The following is a 19,714-nucleotide window of genomic DNA, read 5'->3' as shown; positions in this document are numbered from 1 at the left end:
CTATGCACTAGCTCTAAAGGATTTTTCTCACTCATCCTTTTTGACCTCTGTATAGCTTCTGACACCAACAACCACTCCTTAATTCTTTAAAGCTTTCCTGCCTTTGGTTTCCATGATACTGTACAATACAGATTTTCCTCCTATAACTGTGCCCTCTTTGTCTCTTTTACTCACCCCTCTTCTCCTCCTGCCATGACAATGTTGGCATTTCACAAGGTTCAGTCTTTTGTTCTCTGTTCTTCTCTCTTTAGGTTCTCAGTCTTAAAGAACTCATTTATTCTCACAGCTTCTACTATCACTTCTATGTGAAAAACTCTCCAGATTTTATCTATAGCTCTTACCTTTCTCTTAGTTTCCATTTCTATATTTTCAAGTGCCTCCTGGACATTTTTACTTCAGACTCTGGATGCCTAAAACTAAAGCTCTTTTGGGACAGATACCAGCCATCCCTCCACCTCTTTCCCATTCCTCAGGCCTCCCTATTCTCTGAGATACAACAATATTGAAATTAGGACAATTAATAACCTTAAATGGCCTCTAAGTGTGCAAGAGAAAAGAAGAATCAATCGATGGAGCAAACTTCATTGTTCTTTCAAGAAATTGCCACAGCCATCCTAACCTTCAGCAACCACCAGCCTGATCAGTTGGCAGCCCTCGACACTGAGGCAAGACCCTCCACCAGCAAAAAGGTTACAGCTTGCTCAAGGCTTAGATGATGGTTATCATTTTTTTAAGCAATAACATATTTTTTAATTAAGTAAGGTATATACATTGGGGTTTTTTAGACATAATACTATTGCACACTTAATAGCTCATAGTATAGTATAAACATAACTTTTATATGCACTAGGAAACAAAAAAATGTACGTGACTCATTTTATTGCAATATTTGCTTTATTGTGGTGGTCTGGAACTGAACCTGTATTATCTCCAAGATACGCCTGTATTACATTTATGTCAGTAGTTCTCCTCGTCACGAAGGTTCAAAACTTCTGAGTCATCACATCTGAGTCATTCCTATTTTATCATGTTCTCATTCCCACCCCACACTCAGTGATGTCTCTAAATTATGTCAGTTCTTTCTTCAAACTGTCTTTAAGATCTGTCCCTTTTTAATTTCAATTGCTACCACCCTACTTTAAGTTCTCTTTACATTTTACCTATATTATTGCAATTCTCTTCTCTCCTCCCTGTAATTCTTTCATCTTTATCATGCTATTCTCCACTCCAAAAAACCTTCTGTGCCTCCTGTTGCCTAGAGAAATTCTTCCTAATCAATAGCTAGCAACCAGTAAATCTTGAAACTTGACCTAGTGGATGTATCAGCAACTTAATGTAATGGGCTTACACTCATGGGCGAAAGAACATAGTGGACCACTAGTCCTTCTGTAACCAGTGAATTGTATTTATTAGCAACACCACATACCAAGCCCAAAGATCAAAAGAGGCTTTATATTAAGAAATCACTGGCACTTTTGGTCTATAGGATAAAAACCCAAACTCTTTAGTGTTCAAGGCCCTGTATAGTCTAACTTCAGTTTATCTTGCCAAGTTTGTTTCCTACTACTGTCTTACATAAACCTCCATCTAAACTGTTTTTGTTCTCTCTTCTTTGAATTGCATTGGCCTTTCCTACTGTCAGGCCTTTACTCAAAACTGTAATGTATAATAAAATCCTACCAATGCTTTCAGTTCGAATTCTGCCTCTTTTATCTGAAGCCTTGTCTGACCACCTCAGCTCAAAATGATCTCTCCTTTCTCTGAACTGATAGCATTTATCATTCAGTCCTCTTACACAGAGCTTATCATAATGGAGTCTTGTATTTTTTTTGAGTACCTGTCATGGTAAGCTCCTAAAAGACAAGGACCTTGTCTTACCTTTTTTATATCTTCCACACCCTTTAGGCAATGCTTTATACGTCCTGCGCACTCAATAAATATTGATTGGTTGATTGCTATAATTTGTAGTTTTTTTATTGCATTCAAAATGACATAGATAGGTTGAGTCACTGATATCAAAGAAAGAGAGCTTTGTACAATAAAAAGGCAAGGAGAGCTTTGATCTTACAGCACAGTGAACCATCTTTCAGAATTTCAGATTTGATTTATTAATCATTTTTAAACCTACCAGAGTGGAGACATATCAGATTTGTTTTTAATAACATTGCTTACTTGGAAAGTTGGTAGTAACAAATTATATAATGATAATTAAAACATAGTTTCTCAGATAATTAATAAGTGAATTTTTTACCTATACTTATTTTTTACAAACACAAGTGTTATTGATTAAATAATTATATTTATTTTTAGATTCTATGATTTTAGTATTACATAGGATCTTAGAGATCTGGTCCAACCACTTCACTTCACAGATAACAACAACAAGAGCTAGCATTTATGTAGAAGTTTGGTTTTAAAAGTGTTCATACATGTTATCTTATTTTATGCTTACAACCCTGGGAGGTAGGGGCTAATATTAGACCCATTTTATAGGTGAGAAAAATGAGGCTAAGTTACTTACCCAGGGTCATATAGCTAATAAGTGTCTGAAGATTTGAATTCAGATCTTTTGCTTATCCAGCACTGCATCTGCTATGTCATCTACCTGAGGAAACTGAGGTCCATGTGCATTGTGAAGATGATATCTGAATGGAAGTAACAACTGGATAGGATAAAATAATGGACTCTTATCATATAATGTTTAGCATCTCATCTGTTCAATTTTCAAAGGGTTTTGCACACCTTAAAGTACTATATCGATCTAGCTATGTTATCATATTTAAAACTAGAAAATGATAAAGCATAGTCCACATTTGTAACTGGGCAAGCAAAAAAATTTTCTTAATGTCTTCTTTTAGATTGTATTTTGGCTTCTCTGAAACATTTTTATGGCATTATTCATAATGTATGTCTACAACTCCAACTGTTATTAGAATGGATTTTTGAATGAGTCAAGTACATTACTTAAGTTGTACTTTAATTGTTTAGCAGAAGAGAACAATGAAGCATATAGGAAATCTGACATAGCTTAAGATATGTTTCAGTATGATTTAAAATTTAACTGTATCTCTAGAATGCCTCCTTTCAGATCCTTTTTTCTTTGACTGCTATCTCTGTCAACCACCTACTTTGACACTTGTCCAAGCTGATTTAAGTTCCCAACCATTCCTGCTACTTATGCTGACCACTGCACTGGCTGAGCTCAGGTGCCATTGATTTTATCCATGATCCTATTCCAGTCCCCATCCCTACCCTCATGCCAGCACCCCAGTTTCTTGTTCTGGCTCCCAACAGCACCCATAGGATCTGGGAATAGGCTTCTGTCCATTTTTAGGAGTCTGAAAAACAGCAATATCAAACTGTTATTGTCAGGATTTAGAATATTAACTTCCTAATATTTTGACCTTACCAGTCCCCAGATTTCATGGTTGGAGTTAAGATTGATATCAATGGGATAAGTGCTTATTGCTAGCCCAAGAAACATGAGGACCAGAATAGGAAAATGCATCTAGAGTTGGCCTAGGGCAAGGGGCTAAAGTGCTACACTAAGACTAGAGTTCTGATTGAAAATCTCAAGGATTGGTTGGGACACCAGGCCTCAGGTCTCTTTGGTGATACCCATTTGTTAGAAATATATGATGGAAAGATCAGGCATTTGGACTCATCATATGGCATGAGAGTAGCAGATGTGGAAAACGCAAAGTGTGTAAGAAAAGGGATAGTTTTCATTCATTAATGTCTCACAAACCTGTGGTTTTATAGCCACTCTCTTACAGAGTTCCCAAACCTATTGATGCCATAATATTAGTCATCATCAAAGTATTTGGTAAAATATTAGGATCATCAGATTATATATTCAGAGCTGGAAGGAACCTGAGAGGTTATTGGACTTCTCTTCTAATTTACAAATAAGGAAACTAAAGCAGAGGTTAAAAATTTGCTGAGGGTATCTGAGGAGGGATTTGAATCCAGGTTTTACCTGATTCCAAGTCCAGCATGCTGTCCATTATACCATTCTGCCTAATAACATATAGTCTTATAATAGTTGATTTAGTTGAAATAGTTGATTTTTACAATGAGAGCTAAATAGACAGTCCCTGTTTTCTGTGAATTGGTAGTTTAGTCAGGATACATACTTTGGACCATTGGAATGCACCCAAAAAATTGTTTGTCTTTCTGTATATTGTGGAAAATTTTCCTTAGACCTATGCTTTGGGGCAGATGTGAATTGATCTCCAGATGTTCAGAGGTGTGGTATGCCTCCATCTCATATACCTTTCTTTGTCCACCCTCTTTGCAAACATTCAGTGTTTTTCTTTAAGAAAAATTCAAAGAGCTGAATTTTGGTTAATAGTTCAGATTAGTTAAGAATTTTTGTTTAAAATAATAATTTACCCATCTTCTTTTCTCCCCTTTCTATCAGGACCTCTTTGCTCTTGATGTGGAACCCTACCGATACAGTGGTGTTAACATGACAGGGTTCAGAATCTTAAACACTGAAAACAGCCAAGTCTCGTCTATTATTGAAAAGTGGTCAATGGAACGACTACAGGCACCTCCTAAGCCCGATTCAGGTTTGCTGGATGGATTTATGACGGTATGAGTACCCCCTTATAGATTAGTTTGTGTGTTTCTGTGTAGTACTCACTATATTATAAAACCATTAAGACTGGGGTGTCGTTTTGGCTCGTTTATCATAAGCATGATGTGAAAATGACTATTAGTGAATACAATCTTATCTATCACAATTTTTACATGATCAGTGTATATTTTTATGCTTTAAAAAGGCTTTATGAGTATTAATGGAATGCTACTATATAGGACCCTCTTGAAAATAATTCCATGTTGTGTTCCTGGTGGGGGTGGGGGGGAAGGTGCAGGGAAGAAAATTACTTTGTGAAAGCATTAATTTAACTTTCATTTCTAGTCTTTAAGTAATATCTTTTATAACTCTGATGTTTGACATAGATGATTTGTATTTCATAACCCAATCCCCACACCCTCAAAGTACTCTCTAATATGTATCTGAAACTAATAATTAATAATCTCTGATTTTCTTGAGCTTGAGTACAATCCTAGTCTAGATTTAGTGTCTATACTATACAGCCTAATTGTAAAGACCTATGTACTTGTAAACTTGAATAATTCTAGATGTCTACATGGTAAAAGCAAACTGTAAATGAGCTATTTATATTCATTTGAAAAATTAACCAAGAAACTTAGGACCAGTATCATCATTGCAATTGACGAAATAGCATAGCAATTAGAGAATATTAATAATCAACTGGAAAATGAGATTGAATAATATAAAAAAGAGTCTAAGTCTAGAAGTCACAATTGAATGTATCAAAATTCAATCAATTGTATTTTTTCAAGTGATAATCATGTATACATTAGAAGCAAAAATTAAAGTTGCAAAAGAACTTTATGAATACCTGGTGTATCCCAGCAGTGAGAGAGTTGTATCTGTTTTACCTATTGGGTTATATACACTCAGTGGACTGCAAAGCATAAGATTGGTGCTGCCCCAGATGAGGAGTAGAGGAGGAAACTTTGACCTTTCTTAATGCTCATAATGGTAGTTCCCAAATAAATAAAGAGAAATAAATAAATTACATAAATGTATACATATATACACATATATACACGCACATATGTATGTATATATACATAATGCATTTATCTTCAGAGGACTATGGTACTCAAATGATTTTGGTTTCTTACAGTTTTTAAATTGGAAAAATGACCTCCTAGAATTATAGCATTTTTTAAAAAAGTTAATGTTATATGCCTGGGTTAAAATTCTGTTATTTTTAGAAATATCACAAAAGGAGTTTTAGTTCTACTTATATAATGAAATGATTTACTAGGAAGCCTTTTTTAGGTTTAACTAAAGGCATAGTAAATTTAACTAAAATATATCAGTTATTTTAATAATCCATTCATTTGTCTTTCATCCTTAACCTTGAATGGATCATTATCATAATTAAAAAAACTGCTGTATAACCAATTAAAAATATAATATAACCTGGAAAATGACAATCACAAAGTACTTTGTTCTCAGACAGAAAGCTTGTGAGTAAACCTGCTGGGAATTTAATGCAGTATTGTTATGAAGAGAGTAAAATTTTTAGAATCTAAAAATATTCCTTCTAACTCTTCAACCTACTCAATTTTTAATATCATTGTTGATGATATCCTGTGTATTCAATATAGAATTCATAGCTATTCTTATCTATGCTACTCTGTTGTGAGGATAAGAAAATAAGAGTGTCTTTATGGACATCCTGAATGTGCTGTAGATGTGGTGTTTATTATATATTTGGAGAAAGGTCAATTGTAAATTCATAATAACCACTTCAAAAAATTTATGGCCTAAGATTTGTACATTACCCTCATATCCAAATAGAACTAAGATTTAACAATGCAAGGATTAATGTGTACTTCCAACTGTCAACCAAATGATATTTATTAAATGACTATAAGTATGGAATCATACTGGTTGCTTTCATATAAATCCAGAAAATATGGATCTATTTATTACTAGGAGTTTAATTTAAACATAGAAAAACATGTAAGGGAGTCTAGAGGAAAAAGGAGGACTTTCAAAAAAAATTTTGCTTATGTTGGTCATTTTGATATTTATAGTGAATTGGTATTTAAGAATATAAAAGAAGGGAACAAAGCCTAGTTAGTATATAGGAGGAATTTTGTCAGTTTATGAGCTATGGAATTTTTCTTCCCTAGCTATAGTAGGAGTCTTAGTCTAGATCAATCACTTCCCATTGGGTACTGTTCTAGATTCATAGATAATTTATAGGAGAACAGGTATATATGTGACATATAAGAAAAGACAGCATCACATTGATTTCTCTTATGACGCCATAGTTAATAATCCCTGTGTTTGGTTACTCTACTCTTTTACAATACTGTATATATTTGTAACAGGGACATGAATCTTTGCCATTTCCTTGGGGTGGGTTGACCCTTCTCCCTCCCTTTTCCAGGGCTTTCTCAAACAATACTAAGCTAATTTGCATGGCCTGCCGCAGAGGAAGATGGGAAGGAATAGACAAATGGAATGGGAACTGGATTGCTGTCAACAAACTGCCCAAAACTCAGTGGGAGAATCTAATGTGGGTAGGAGGCACACTGCCTAGCCACTGGGGGAAGGAAGAGGTAAATGGATATGGACTCACTCTGAGCCATTCCAAAGCAGAAAAATAGATCCTATTGAATAGGAAAAGTTTCTATTGTTACCAGAGGCAATATTTCTTGTGTAAGGAAGGACTGTGGGACCTGTGTGAAAAAGTAGATTTTAAAGAGTTTGGAAGTATTCAGACCTTGAGCATGAAAGAGATGAAAAGTTTTAAATGGCTAGAAGCATCCTGACACTGGAATCGCGGAAGAGATGTAATACTGTTTTAGTATAATCCCTTTGTGATCCAGTTGCTTGAAAGTTGACACTATCTCCTAGGAAAGAGAAGGAAACATAGGAAGACAGTGAAACTAAGCTTAAGGATAGGAACAGAGGCAAAAAAAAAAAGACTGTCTGGGAGCAGTAGATAGTAACCATAGCCAGATAAATACATGCTATATATCTGCGATAATGTAGCATCAGTGGAAAGACAGCTAAACAGTGAAAAGAAAGGCCTATTCAGTGATAGTAAAGCATCGGACCATTGACTGGAGAAAGCCATGAAGGAAAGATCATTAAAATATCAAGAAGGCACAGAGTCCAAATGCACAAGAATAAACCCTGAGTATTTGCTCTTTATGGGACCTGCCAGAGGGTATTTTTACAATGAAAGAATTGTATGGATTCCATGGACATAGAATGAGGTGATGTAGCGACCAATGGAAAGGGGAGAAGGGGTCTTGATCCTTCAGTGAATCCTCAAGGTCCTTACCCTCACTACTACCCTGCACTATGCAGTATTGATGCCTATAGTGAGCCAGAGGCAGAGCAGAAAGAGAGGCTGACCATGGGAGAAGTTCTCCTGCCTGGACATAGGCTCAAATGTGAGTCTCTTATTGTTTAAATAAAAAATAAAACCTATTCTATCTTTTGAAATCTTGCGAAGCTTATGAAGCTGAAGTCACAGGATCATGAAATCATAGATCTAGACTAGGAAGGGACAGATGCCATCTAGACTTGCCCCCTTATTTGGCAGATGAGGAAACAAAGGCCTAAGGAGGTTAAGTAACTTGTCCAGTGTCACATAGGTAGCAGCACCAGCAGTGGGAATTAAGCCTAGGCCTACTGACTCCAGATTCATTGTACTTTCTACTGCGCTCTATTGCCTCAATATATCTTCCTAAGCTGAACATAGGAGTAGGCACATCAGGCTGCTAATGAAGATATGGGAGGTATTTGCCAGGATGAATGGAAATATTCTTGCCTATGTTTTATGCTTTCTCTTTAGGGATGCTTACTGGTGAAAGATTCCCTCCTACTCTGAATAGTACTGTATTTTCATTAGGAGAGGTCAAAGGACTGATAGGCTGTTAGTTACTGTGACAAAGAATTATGTCCTAATAAAATGACAATATTCTTATCTTTCAACATCAAAGACCTTCAATGATGGTATTACTTTCTTTTTTAGTGTTACAAAGAAATGGGATTCTCAGCAAAGCTCTTAGTATCTGAGACTAAAACATATTACTAGCAGTAACATACTTATTTGTCACTATGTAAGGCCACAGTTCATTAACATTTGCATCCTTACTTCATATCTCAGAGACGTATCTCTGAGAAATAAGTTAAAGAGTTAACCAAGAATTCTTAAATGAATTCTATTTCTTGATATATATCCATAGTGCAAACATATATAAATAACAATTTCTTGTTATATAGGGCAAGAAATTGGATTAATTTGAGAATTATTGATTAATTCTTTAATTGACTTTGAGTATAATCATTTATGTAACGGCCAATTTTTCTTATGGAGATAAGGAATACTATAAAATAGTCCATCATCTGACATCCATTCTTTGTTCAATGATCTCTTGGAATGTAAATTTGCAACCCATTTTTGCATAAATTCTAATTTTATTAAGCAGGAGGAAAAAGTCCTATACACAAGTGACTAAAACTAGTGCACTGTGTGTAAAATCTTGTAAAAGATGGTATCACTAAAAATTTAATTGGTATTCAATCGTACACTACCATTAAAGCCCTCATTTGATATCTCATCATGGTATGAAAGTCATGCAGGAGTTTTGAAGTTTATGCCAGGGGACTAAAGCCCTAGAGCAAGCCCTACTAAGCTGGAAAAGCTTTGAGAATGAACCTGATGACAAACTATAACTCCATCTTGTGAGCATCAGTCTGAGTTTGGGGAGAGGCTCTCCACATGATAATAAGTTTTTTTTGTCATAGTATCTCTGGAAGATCTACTAGGTAGGAGAGGGGTTGTAATAAGGACTACCCCTGGCAGTGAAATCACTGTCCTTGAGGTATTTAGACACTTATGCACAGTCAGAATTTTTGTGAATGAGCCTGTTTATCTGCTTATCTTTGGACCTGACCACTTAGAATTTCCTATTGGAATTATCTATTATCTATGTTAATTAAAAAGGAGGAAAAAAGACCTTGCCTCTAAATTGTCAGGCTTGACTTTTTGGATGGGAATGTCACTACTGTGTAATTCGATGGTTAACAAAAGTAGATTAATCTTGGCAATAAAGAGAATTTTCAGGGTAGGCACTTTACTTGGGTGGTGACCCCCTCATTTCCATATGGGAACTTGTCTGTTTAGCAGCTTTGGGTGGGTGACTCTCCTGGTCTTGAGACTTCTACTAAATCTGAAAGGCCCCTTACTTACCTAAGTGGCGTTTTTATGCCCTAAGGTGACCCGCAAGCCAAAACAATAAGCCTAGATGTGACCAGGTAATTGCCTGGAAGGGCAGAACTTAAACGTTAACCCCCCTGGGCCAGTCAGGTTCTGGGATCGGCTTCCTTGCCTTTGGGGTGGTGGTGATGTGTGCTAGTCTAAAGTAGCCTAACCTAATGGAGGTTTCAGAAGGGGGAAAAGGAGGAACGAGGCAGCCAGAAAGGGTATAGTAATCCCAGTAGAAAGTGCCACAAAATTTTTTCTTGTTTGTTTGTTTTTATGTACAGCTAAGAGATAAAAAGTTAGGGAGTTAAAAAGAGAATATAAATTTCCCAGCTATCTTAACTAAGATGGGTAAATTGTTTCTTTTGAACTGCTTTAATGATCTTGCCTTCTTGATAACAATTCTTTCTATATTACAATAGTATTCTGCCAAAACATTATATAATTTCTTTCATTCTTCATTAATTCTTAAAGTTAAAAGATCAATTGTTTCATGCTTTGTCATAGCAGGGGACTTAATTAAGGTAGAGAGGGTCCACTAATGATCCCATGTCACCAATAAAAAAACCTTATCCTCAGAAAATTAATTGAAGGTGGAACATTAAACGAAGTGCAGATTGTGACTACTTTTATTTGCTGCTGAGGCTGCAGAAGTCTAGTTTTGTTTTTTTAACTGTGATTTGTTTGTCTTAATTGGTTTTACCTGTATTCCTTGGGCATTGATGAATTGATTCAGCTGAAAAAGTAGACAACATAAATGGAACCAAAGTAAACAATTAAAAAAATAAATAAAAAAGGCAATTGAAGAGAAATATGATTTTAACTTTGAAATATCATGTGAAAGTTAAGTAAAACCGATTTGATTGAGATCAGAAATAAGTGAATCTAGAGTGAATCTATCTATTCCAAAGCCTAACCTCCCCTTGGTTCAGTACAAAAGAATACAGATTCATCTTAGGTTGTTAACCAGTGCCCTTATTGGGGTGCCTTCATTTGATTCCATGTTTCAGAAGTGTCCCCTCAAATTCCAATCATTTTTTTTTTTACCCCATGCTCTCTCACTTCAATCCCACCATATTCTTTTCAGCAGCTTGAATCACCGAAGATGAGAGATTTAAAGCTGAAACCCTTTAAAGTGAAGTTGTGGACCTGAAACATGTTACAAAACACATCATTTTGTCCAGTGTTTCCTTTCTCTTATGGAAGATATAGTTTGTCAGGCTTACAGTATAAGTAAATATGACAGAAAATGCACAAAAGAAATCTCACTGGGTGAAATGAAGCCTCAGAAAATCAAAATCCACTATGTACCCACTCCTTCTGTTTATTTAATTAAATGGTTAGTCCCAATCATTGAGTGTATAGCACATGATGGTTCTATGTCTTTTTTCACATTTTAAAAACTATTCCATTTTTGTCTTTTGTATTTTACACCATCACTTCCAAAACTACCACTTCCCTATAACAAAGGAAACCACTCCCCTATAACAAAGGAAAACTGATTAAGCAAAACATATCTATTATCTATCTTTAGTGAATAGAATGCTGGAAAGGGAATCAGGAAAACCTGAATTCAAATCCATTCTTAAACATTTACTAGCTATGTGCACTGGGACAAATCACTTAACCTTGGTCTACTTCAGTTTCTTTATCTCTGAAATGGGGACAATAATAGCACCTGATTCCTAGGGTTGTTGTGAGGACAAAATCAGACCTTAAAGGGCTACACATATGCTGCTGCTGTTATTATTGCATCCCTGCCGATGTTGTTGTTGTTATAGTGACCTCCTCCCATACACTGGTATTCTGCTGATCACATTGTTCAGTCCCTCTAATTCTCCCCAGTTCTGTTATATTTAATCCCTAAAAGCTGAAGAACAAACCCCTGCCCCCAATCCCCAATGTCTGGCCTCCTTCCTAGGCATCTCAGCCCTCAATCTACCAATGTCCCACTCTGTACCTGCTCACCTCTTCTCCTATGCCTCTGAAACTTTTGCTCTATAACTAGCAAACTTTCTTTCACCTTTTCCTCTTTTTTTCAATCTTTTCCTCAGATTTTCCTCTTGTATTCCTTTCATATTTTGGCATTCACCGGGACTTGGTCACCTCAAGATGTCATTGAACCCCTCATCACCCTCATGAGTATTGGTTGAACTTTGTCTCCTACCCACCTGTACCCACTAACTCACTGGAGAAGTACAAATACTTCTTCATTGCTACATTCCCTTATTCCATCTCCCAGCAACTTTTCCTTCTCTGAGGTTTATGCTATCCAAATTTATCACCCCATCCAGATCTTGGTGGCTATTATTTACCAACCCCAAACACATTCTTCCTCCTTTCTCAGTGATTTTTTTAGTCTCTCCTCCAACTCCATTCTGGCCTTCTAATTTGAGACTTTGATGTATGCTATTTTTTCCAAAATCTATTCAGCTTTATGATTTACTCCACAAAGCACTACACAAAGGGAAGGCCATACATCCTTCTGATATTGCCATCACCCACATGTTCTATGTTCTACAATTCCTTTATCTGATCACAAACTATCATTCCATCTTTCCCTCTTACTATATGTAAAACTATTCTTTATCCTCACTATGACCTCCATTCCCTCCACTTCTCAATACTTTTCCAGGACATCACTTCTGCTCTAGCTACATATACTTTTCTTTCTTCCCAGTCTTGTACTGTTAGCCAGTTTAGCTTGGCACTATCTTCTTGAATTCCTCACTCATATCTATTATGACTCATATCTTACTGAACTCCAACCCTGAGTGATGTCCATTATTCTCTTTCTTTACTCCTACTCAAGTGATTCAGAATGGAATTGGAGGGAGTCATACTACCATGCTGACTCAGTCTAGTAGATATCATGTAGTATTATATTATATAAAATATATTATATTATCTAATCTTGACTGAACCCTTACTGCCACAAGGCCATCCTTCAACTTTTTTCCTAATTGATTCTCCATCTAATTCACCAAATCACCTGTTTCATACATTCCTTTCTCTCCTCAAGCCTCCCATAGCACTTCTCCTTCCAAACTTTGACCTGAGGATCTTGACTGTCCTGAGAAAATTGGGGCCATTCACTAAGTACTCTCATTCTTCCTTTCTTTATCTCACTTCCTCCTACCTTTATTCCACATTATCTACCTCTTTATCCCAGGCTTCGAGTACGAAGTGGCTCTTCTCTTCACCATAGTAATCCCCTGAACACACATTTGATCTAACTCTCTCCTTCTTCTCTAGTAGTTTTCCTTCACATCTAGGAACTATCATAGTACAATGGAAAAAGCATTGATACTCTGAAGTAAGAGGATCTCGGTTCAAATCAACACTGTGTGGCTTTGGTGAAGGCATTTAGCCATCCTATGCCTCATTTTATCATTTGTAAAATAAGTGGGTTGTACTCTGAAGCCCCCTCCAGCTTTTGGTCTATGATCCTCTCCCTCAAATCTTCTATGTGTCCATCAATTTTGGATCTTTCCCTGATGCCTAGAAACACACCTAATTCTCCTCCACATTTAAAAAAATAACCCTTTACTAGATCTTACTTTCCCCTCTAGCAATTGTCTTATATTCTCCCTTTCTCAACCAAATGCCTTGAAAATGTTGTCTACCCTTCACATCTCTCTGCTCACTCTCCTCATAACCCCCTGCAATTTGGCTTCTGGCCTAATTATTCAACTGAAACGCGTCTTTTGAATTATCCACTGATTGAGGGGGAAAAGTCAGCACCCTGAAAATGGAGAAAATCAATTCCTAACAAGCAGAGAGACATAGAAAAATTAGATCCAATAGACAGGGCTCCAACTGTCTTAAAAGAATAATAGAACTATTAATATACATCACCAGACTGAGAGAGTGCCAGCATCTAGGTTCACATAGCCAGGGGTCCCATTTAGGAAAACAAAAAGAGCAAGCCCCAAGACCAAATACCAATCTCCCTGAATATATACACTTTGACTGATATACTCAGAGCCAGAAGGTATGAAAACCTATGTGACTCAGCACCTAATTGGATGTGTGCCATCAGGTGCAAAAGCCTACATGACTTAGCACCTGATTGGCAAGGCAAAATACTTGGGAACAGGAGATTGTTATGGCCATGGATCCTGGGAAACTAAACTCCAAGAAATAATAACTAAAATCCACTTTGCTTACACTTACAATGCCCCAAATAGGACTCATTAGTTATTTCCTCAAACTCACTGGTCTCCCAAACTTCTTTATTATGGTTGAAGAAATCTCTGTCCTTTCAGGTTTGCCTAGGGTCATAATCTTGATTTCATCCTCAATTACTTACTCCTATTCTGTGATGGGTGGAGTCTGAAATGACTGAGAAAATAAAGAATTGGTCTTCTGAGCATATGAATTTATTGAGCAATGCATGCCAATTGTATACATAATTGGGACCAGGCCACCTCGGCTTGGCACTGGACCCTGAATTCAAGGGGAGAAGGATTTTTATGCATTAAAAGAAAACAATCAACAAGATATAAAGTGGGATACAAAATTAGGTAATCTGACTGAGTTCTAATTGGAGGAAAGATTAGGGGCTTTCCAAGTAGGAAGGGGGAGAATGAACAGGTGCAGTTCCCTAAAATTAGAAAAAAGGTATTCCACTCCAATCACCCCAACCCCACTCCTTCCTTCCCCAAGTGTCTGTTTTCGATCAAAGGAACAAGGAAATAGTAACAGATTGACCACTATGGGTCCAGTTTCCAGATAAGACAAATGGTTTACTTGAGATGTATAACTGTAAGAAAACTCCTTGTATCAAACTTTGTATCTGACTGGGTTTCTGGTCAGTATAATCTAAGTCCTTAGTTAAGGGTCTCTAAGCAAATGGTAGAGGTGGTCCAACTTCCCATCTACTCAGGGCTAGGTTCCAACAATGCAATACAACTTTCTCACTATTCTCATAACTGAAAAAGCTTTCTCACAAGACAGACCCATAACTGAACAGAAAGGGAACTGAGCTAGGTCCAGAATTGAATCACAAGTTGGAGTCAGTGTGGTTCACTTGAGTCTCACAATTCTCTCAACTCATCTGTCCAATGATCTACAAAATATTTTCATTTATATTTCCACATGTTTAATATATGTCCCCTTCTTTCCACTTGCACAATAGCTCTCAGAGTTAGAGTTGTCACTGAATTTGTCTAGACCTATGTAGCCTGCTTCAAGTCTCTCCCACTCCAATCCATCATCCACACAGCTGACCAAGATTTCCCTGAAGCACAGCTCTGACCATACAATCCCTTTCTCCCAACTCAATAAACGTCAGTGGCTTCCTATTGTTTCTATGATCAAATATAATTTTTTTTCATTTAAAGTTTTTACTCCCTGGGCCCTTCCTACTTTTCTAGTTGTCTTACACGTTATTCCCCCCCATATGTTCTACCATACAAACCTTCTCGCTGATTCTCACACACAGTGCTCCATCTCCTGTATCCATGCTCTCCCCAAATACTTGAACACTTTTCCTTCTTTTTTTTACTTGGAATCCTTTGTTTCCTTTTAAGACTCAGCTCCTGTTATCTTCTGTAGGCATCCTTTCTTAGTGGTAACTATGTATCTACTATACATTTTTTTTGTACATACCTGCATGTGGTATCTTCCTCATTAGAATGTGTACCCTTTGACCTCAGTGACAATTTAGTGTTCTCTTGGTATCTCCAGAAGACATCACAGTGCTGGGCGCATACTAAGTGCTTAATAAATGCCTTTTGATTGATGGTTTGATGTTCACATGCAACATTCCACATCTCTAGTCTACCACTACTCTACTGAGAAGAGGTAAATGGTCCTCAGGGATGACACATGACACATATGACACATAAACACATGTTACTGTGTTTAATATGAATTCTAATATTTTAGTGTTATTATTTACATTATTAGTGTTCCTATTAATCTTCTATGGTATATTGTATATACTGTATTACAGTAAAACTTAGGAGAAACAAAGGTAACCTAACAGGCTTCACAGCTTCATTAATATAAAGTTTTTCTTGTTAAAACTCCCTTCACTTATTAGACTTAGTTGTCTGCTTTTAGTTACCTTTTCTTATTTAAGAAGTCATTTTCTTCGATATAGTGGAAGATATGATAGGTACAATGACAGTTTGTCTTAATAGATATCTATTTCAGGTCAATATTAAAGTATTTTCACAGAAAATTGCCAAATTCAACTTTTTACCACTTTATACCAGCAAAATTGCTCTCCAGGGTTTTGTAATGACATCCTAAAAGGCAAATATCAGAGGAATAAATATACTTTTTAGTGCTTTTGTGTCTTTTAGTATGTATTTGATGTGCATTGCTACATTTGCCAAATCATATCAATTTTCTAAGGAATGTCATAGGACCATAGTTAATTATGAATTTAAACTGCTGTGTAAAGCCTTTTATAAAATACATTTCATGTTTTCCTTTCCTAAATTACATTATTTTTGTCCTATTTTTTTATTGACTGTTAACAGTATTAAGGTTGAATAATTTTAAATGTTGGATTAAGGGGAGAAAAGGATATAGATTGTAAAGGGGAGTGGAGAGATGTGTAAGGTCTGAAATTTTAATGATGACCTACATTCAGAACATAGCATAAGGTATATCATTAAGCATATGTAAAATTGGAAAAGGAGTTGGGCTGGTCATGTGGAAAGGGCAAAACATATTAACCTCCATCCTTCACTGGTACCACTAAATGTAAAAATCCCTAGGGGCAGGCCTTCAGCACATTGGTTGGTTTTAGGAAGGATCAGTGTAGAAGATATATGAAAGACTTTGGGGAAGACTTGCACAATTGAGAAAGCATGGCTGGACTGCAGTTGTCCCTGTCAGAACAGATACTTTATCATATCAATGAGATCACAAACTATTGAAGTCTTAAAGATAGAAATAATAAGAAAATTCTAATTTTCTCATAATTGAAGTGGTAATGAAATTTCCATTAAATTTACTTCTTTGAAATTGACTAAAGAATCTTATTAATTTGTCTATTTTCTTTTATATTTTCACCTTGGGGATTTGATGAATGTTTGTTCTGACTTTAGGTCTTAGTTTATCTTGTACCATTCTAGCTGTTGTTTGGGTACACTTAAGCTACATGCTCAGATATGCTAGAATAGTGGTTCCTAAAATGGGGTCTGTGGATCCCTGGAATTTCTTAAGACCCTGTCAAAGGGTGGATCTACAAGATCAGAACTATTTTCATAAAAATACTAATGTGTTATTTGTCTATTAAAATGCTTCTCTATTTTCCACCTGTGTGTGTGTGTGTGTGTGTGTGTGTGTGTGTGTCTGTACATGTATAGTTAGATTTTCTTTGAATACTTCAACCAAAACTATATATAACAATAGATTGAATGCAGAACAACTTTGAGGATCCAGATGTTTTCTATTAAACCAAACAATAAAGAGATTTGCAAAAATATGTGAAACAATATTACTCTCCTCACTATTTTTTCTTTTGGAAAATATATTTATTTTCATAAAGGTGTGTTATGTTAGTATGTAATGGGTTTATTATTATTTTAATGAATTAATACATATTTTTAAGCTTTATCAGTTTTAATTTCTAATACAGTAAGTATTGATAGATACAATCCACATAAACAAAAAAGCTCTTTGGGGTCCTCAATGATTTTTTAGAGTATAAAGGGCTCCTAAGACCAAAAGTTTGAGAATTGCTATATTGGAATATATAATACAAGCACAGTCAGAACTTGACACATGCTTAAAATCATGAAATGCCCAGTTGGGTTGAGACTGAGCTGTTCAAATAATTTCAGATAGATATCTAATCAGGAAGTTTGGTGAAATATTATTTACCAATCAAATTTAACCTTATTGTGTTCCTAGGTTGCCAAGAAGGACCAACACCTAACTTGCCAGGTGCAAACTAGTACTTTTAGATAGTCAATTAATACTCAACACATTCTCTGTGTATGCGTTCTATGCAGATTCACTCAGAAACAATGATAGCAATTCATTTATTTTTTGTCATTCAGTCATTTCAGTATTGTCCAACACTTCATGAGCCCATTTGGGGTTTTTTTTGGGCAGAGATACTAGAATGGTTTGCTCTTTCCTTCTCCAGCTCATTTTACAGATGAGGAACTGAGTCAAATAAGGATAAGTGACTTGCCCAGGGTCACATAGCTAATAGGGTCTGAGGTCAGATTTGAAGTGCAAGTATAATATCTCCATTTTATAAATAAGGAAACTTGACTTTCAGACTAAGTAACTTGTCCTCGGTCATAATCATAGTGAACAATGAAAATAGGATTCACATCTAGATCTACTGATTCCAAGAGGTCTGAAAAGAATGGTAAAGGTTGAGTTGAATTTTGAGTTTAATAAAAGGCCAGAGAACCTGAGTCCTGTTTACAAATTCTTTAATTTCATAATGTGGCAATTCATTGCTTTATCTCAGGCTCAGAATCTTTCCTTTTCTAAGTACATTGATAGATACATGGTTGCCTTATAAAATTTTACTTGTTAGTCATTGAAAGGATACTTAACTGTGTTCTACAATGAAGCCATCTTTAACATGCACTTAGGCTGCTACATTTTATCAATAAAACCACCAGACCAATGGAATTATAAATATAAATTATAAAGAAAAATAACAAGGGTAGATTGAGTTTTATGAATATGAGAACTGATACCAAAGATAACACTTTTAACGTTGTAGAAAGGTCTCACTAGCTGGCTTTATACAGTTGCTATGGTAGCACCTGCTTAATCTGTTTGAATTTGTAAAATGTAGTGTCCAGAGCTACTTTCAGCTTCTGTGTGCCACATGTTAAAAGCTAGAGTATTTACATGGTAGGCCAACCAGATTGGGAGTGGTGGTGGCATTCAAGAGCATTTCATTTGAGCATCAGGTACAAGAACAGAACAGGGGCTATCGAATTAGACAAGTGAAGACAGTAAAGTGGAGAATGAGAACAGTCCTGGAATGTTTTAAGTTTTCTTATGTGAGATAGGGATGAGACTTTTCTGTGGCCTAAAAGCAGACCTGTCACCAACAAGTAGAAATTAGGGTTGGAGAGGGTGGGGTAGTTTTTGGCTCAATTTAAGGAAGAACTTGGAGACATCTTATAATGAAATGAAATGTTTCTGGAACTATTGAGAAGATGCTTTATATAATAACAATGAAAATTCACATTCATAGAATGCTTTAAGTGTTATAACTACAACAAATCAAATGAATCACTGTCGGGTATTATCATCCCCATTTTAATTTATTTTACAGAAGAAGCAATTGAAGTTTAGTGAGTCTGAATAACTTGTTTATCACCTCACATATAGTACGTATCAATGTATAGGGCCTATATGAAATCACGGGTCTTTTCAAGTCTGGCGTTAATGATTAATTTCATTTTAAAGGAATGTGGATTTGCATGGATGCATTGTTTGGGTGTTTATTTTGAGTTTGAAGTAATGCATGCTGAATAATTAAGCTAGCTACTCTATTTTAGGGGGAGGATGGACTGAAGGAGTGGGTGGCAATTATCGTAGAAATCAGCTCTTTCCCATCTTCATCCTATATTTAGGAAGATATTTTAGCCTCTTTCTCCTGCCCCCACCATGCTTGCTATATAGGAGAGCTATGTAGGAAATGCTTTTGGTTGGCTTTTCTTTAATTTGGAATTTGTCCTGCCTTGCATTGAAATGTAAACAGTATATCAAGTGTCACTCCTTGTTTTAGGGAATATGTGTGTTGTGTACTGCTATATATAAGGGCATTAGTTAGGATCATTGTATAGACTCAGGATGTAATGTACATAGTTTGGGAATATTATTTCATTAAATATTTGCTATTTTAAAATATTCTTATTGTAGTTGCATAACAC

The 19,714-nt window shown here is 35.9% G+C and overlaps 1 protein-coding gene across 1 annotated transcript in view; it reads left to right on the top strand.

The window, feature by feature from the left end:
• GRIK2 (glutamate ionotropic receptor kainate type subunit 2) overlaps positions 1 to 19,714 on the top strand; it is a 533,321-nt gene that overhangs the window by 53,998 nt on the left and 459,609 nt on the right. Inside the window, exon 6 of the mRNA XM_036768273.1 lies at positions 4,424 to 4,597. Within this exon, the coding sequence (XP_036624168.1) occupies positions 4,424 to 4,597 (174 nt within the window). The remainder of the gene's footprint in view (positions 1 to 4,423; positions 4,598 to 19,714) is intronic.

This window comes from Trichosurus vulpecula, chromosome 7 (assembly GCF_011100635.1).
Source record: "Trichosurus vulpecula isolate mTriVul1 chromosome 7, mTriVul1.pri, whole genome shotgun sequence".
Classification (NCBI taxonomy): Eukaryota; Metazoa; Chordata; class Mammalia; order Diprotodontia; family Phalangeridae; genus Trichosurus; species Trichosurus vulpecula.
This window is presented reverse-complemented; position numbering and strand designations above follow the sequence as displayed.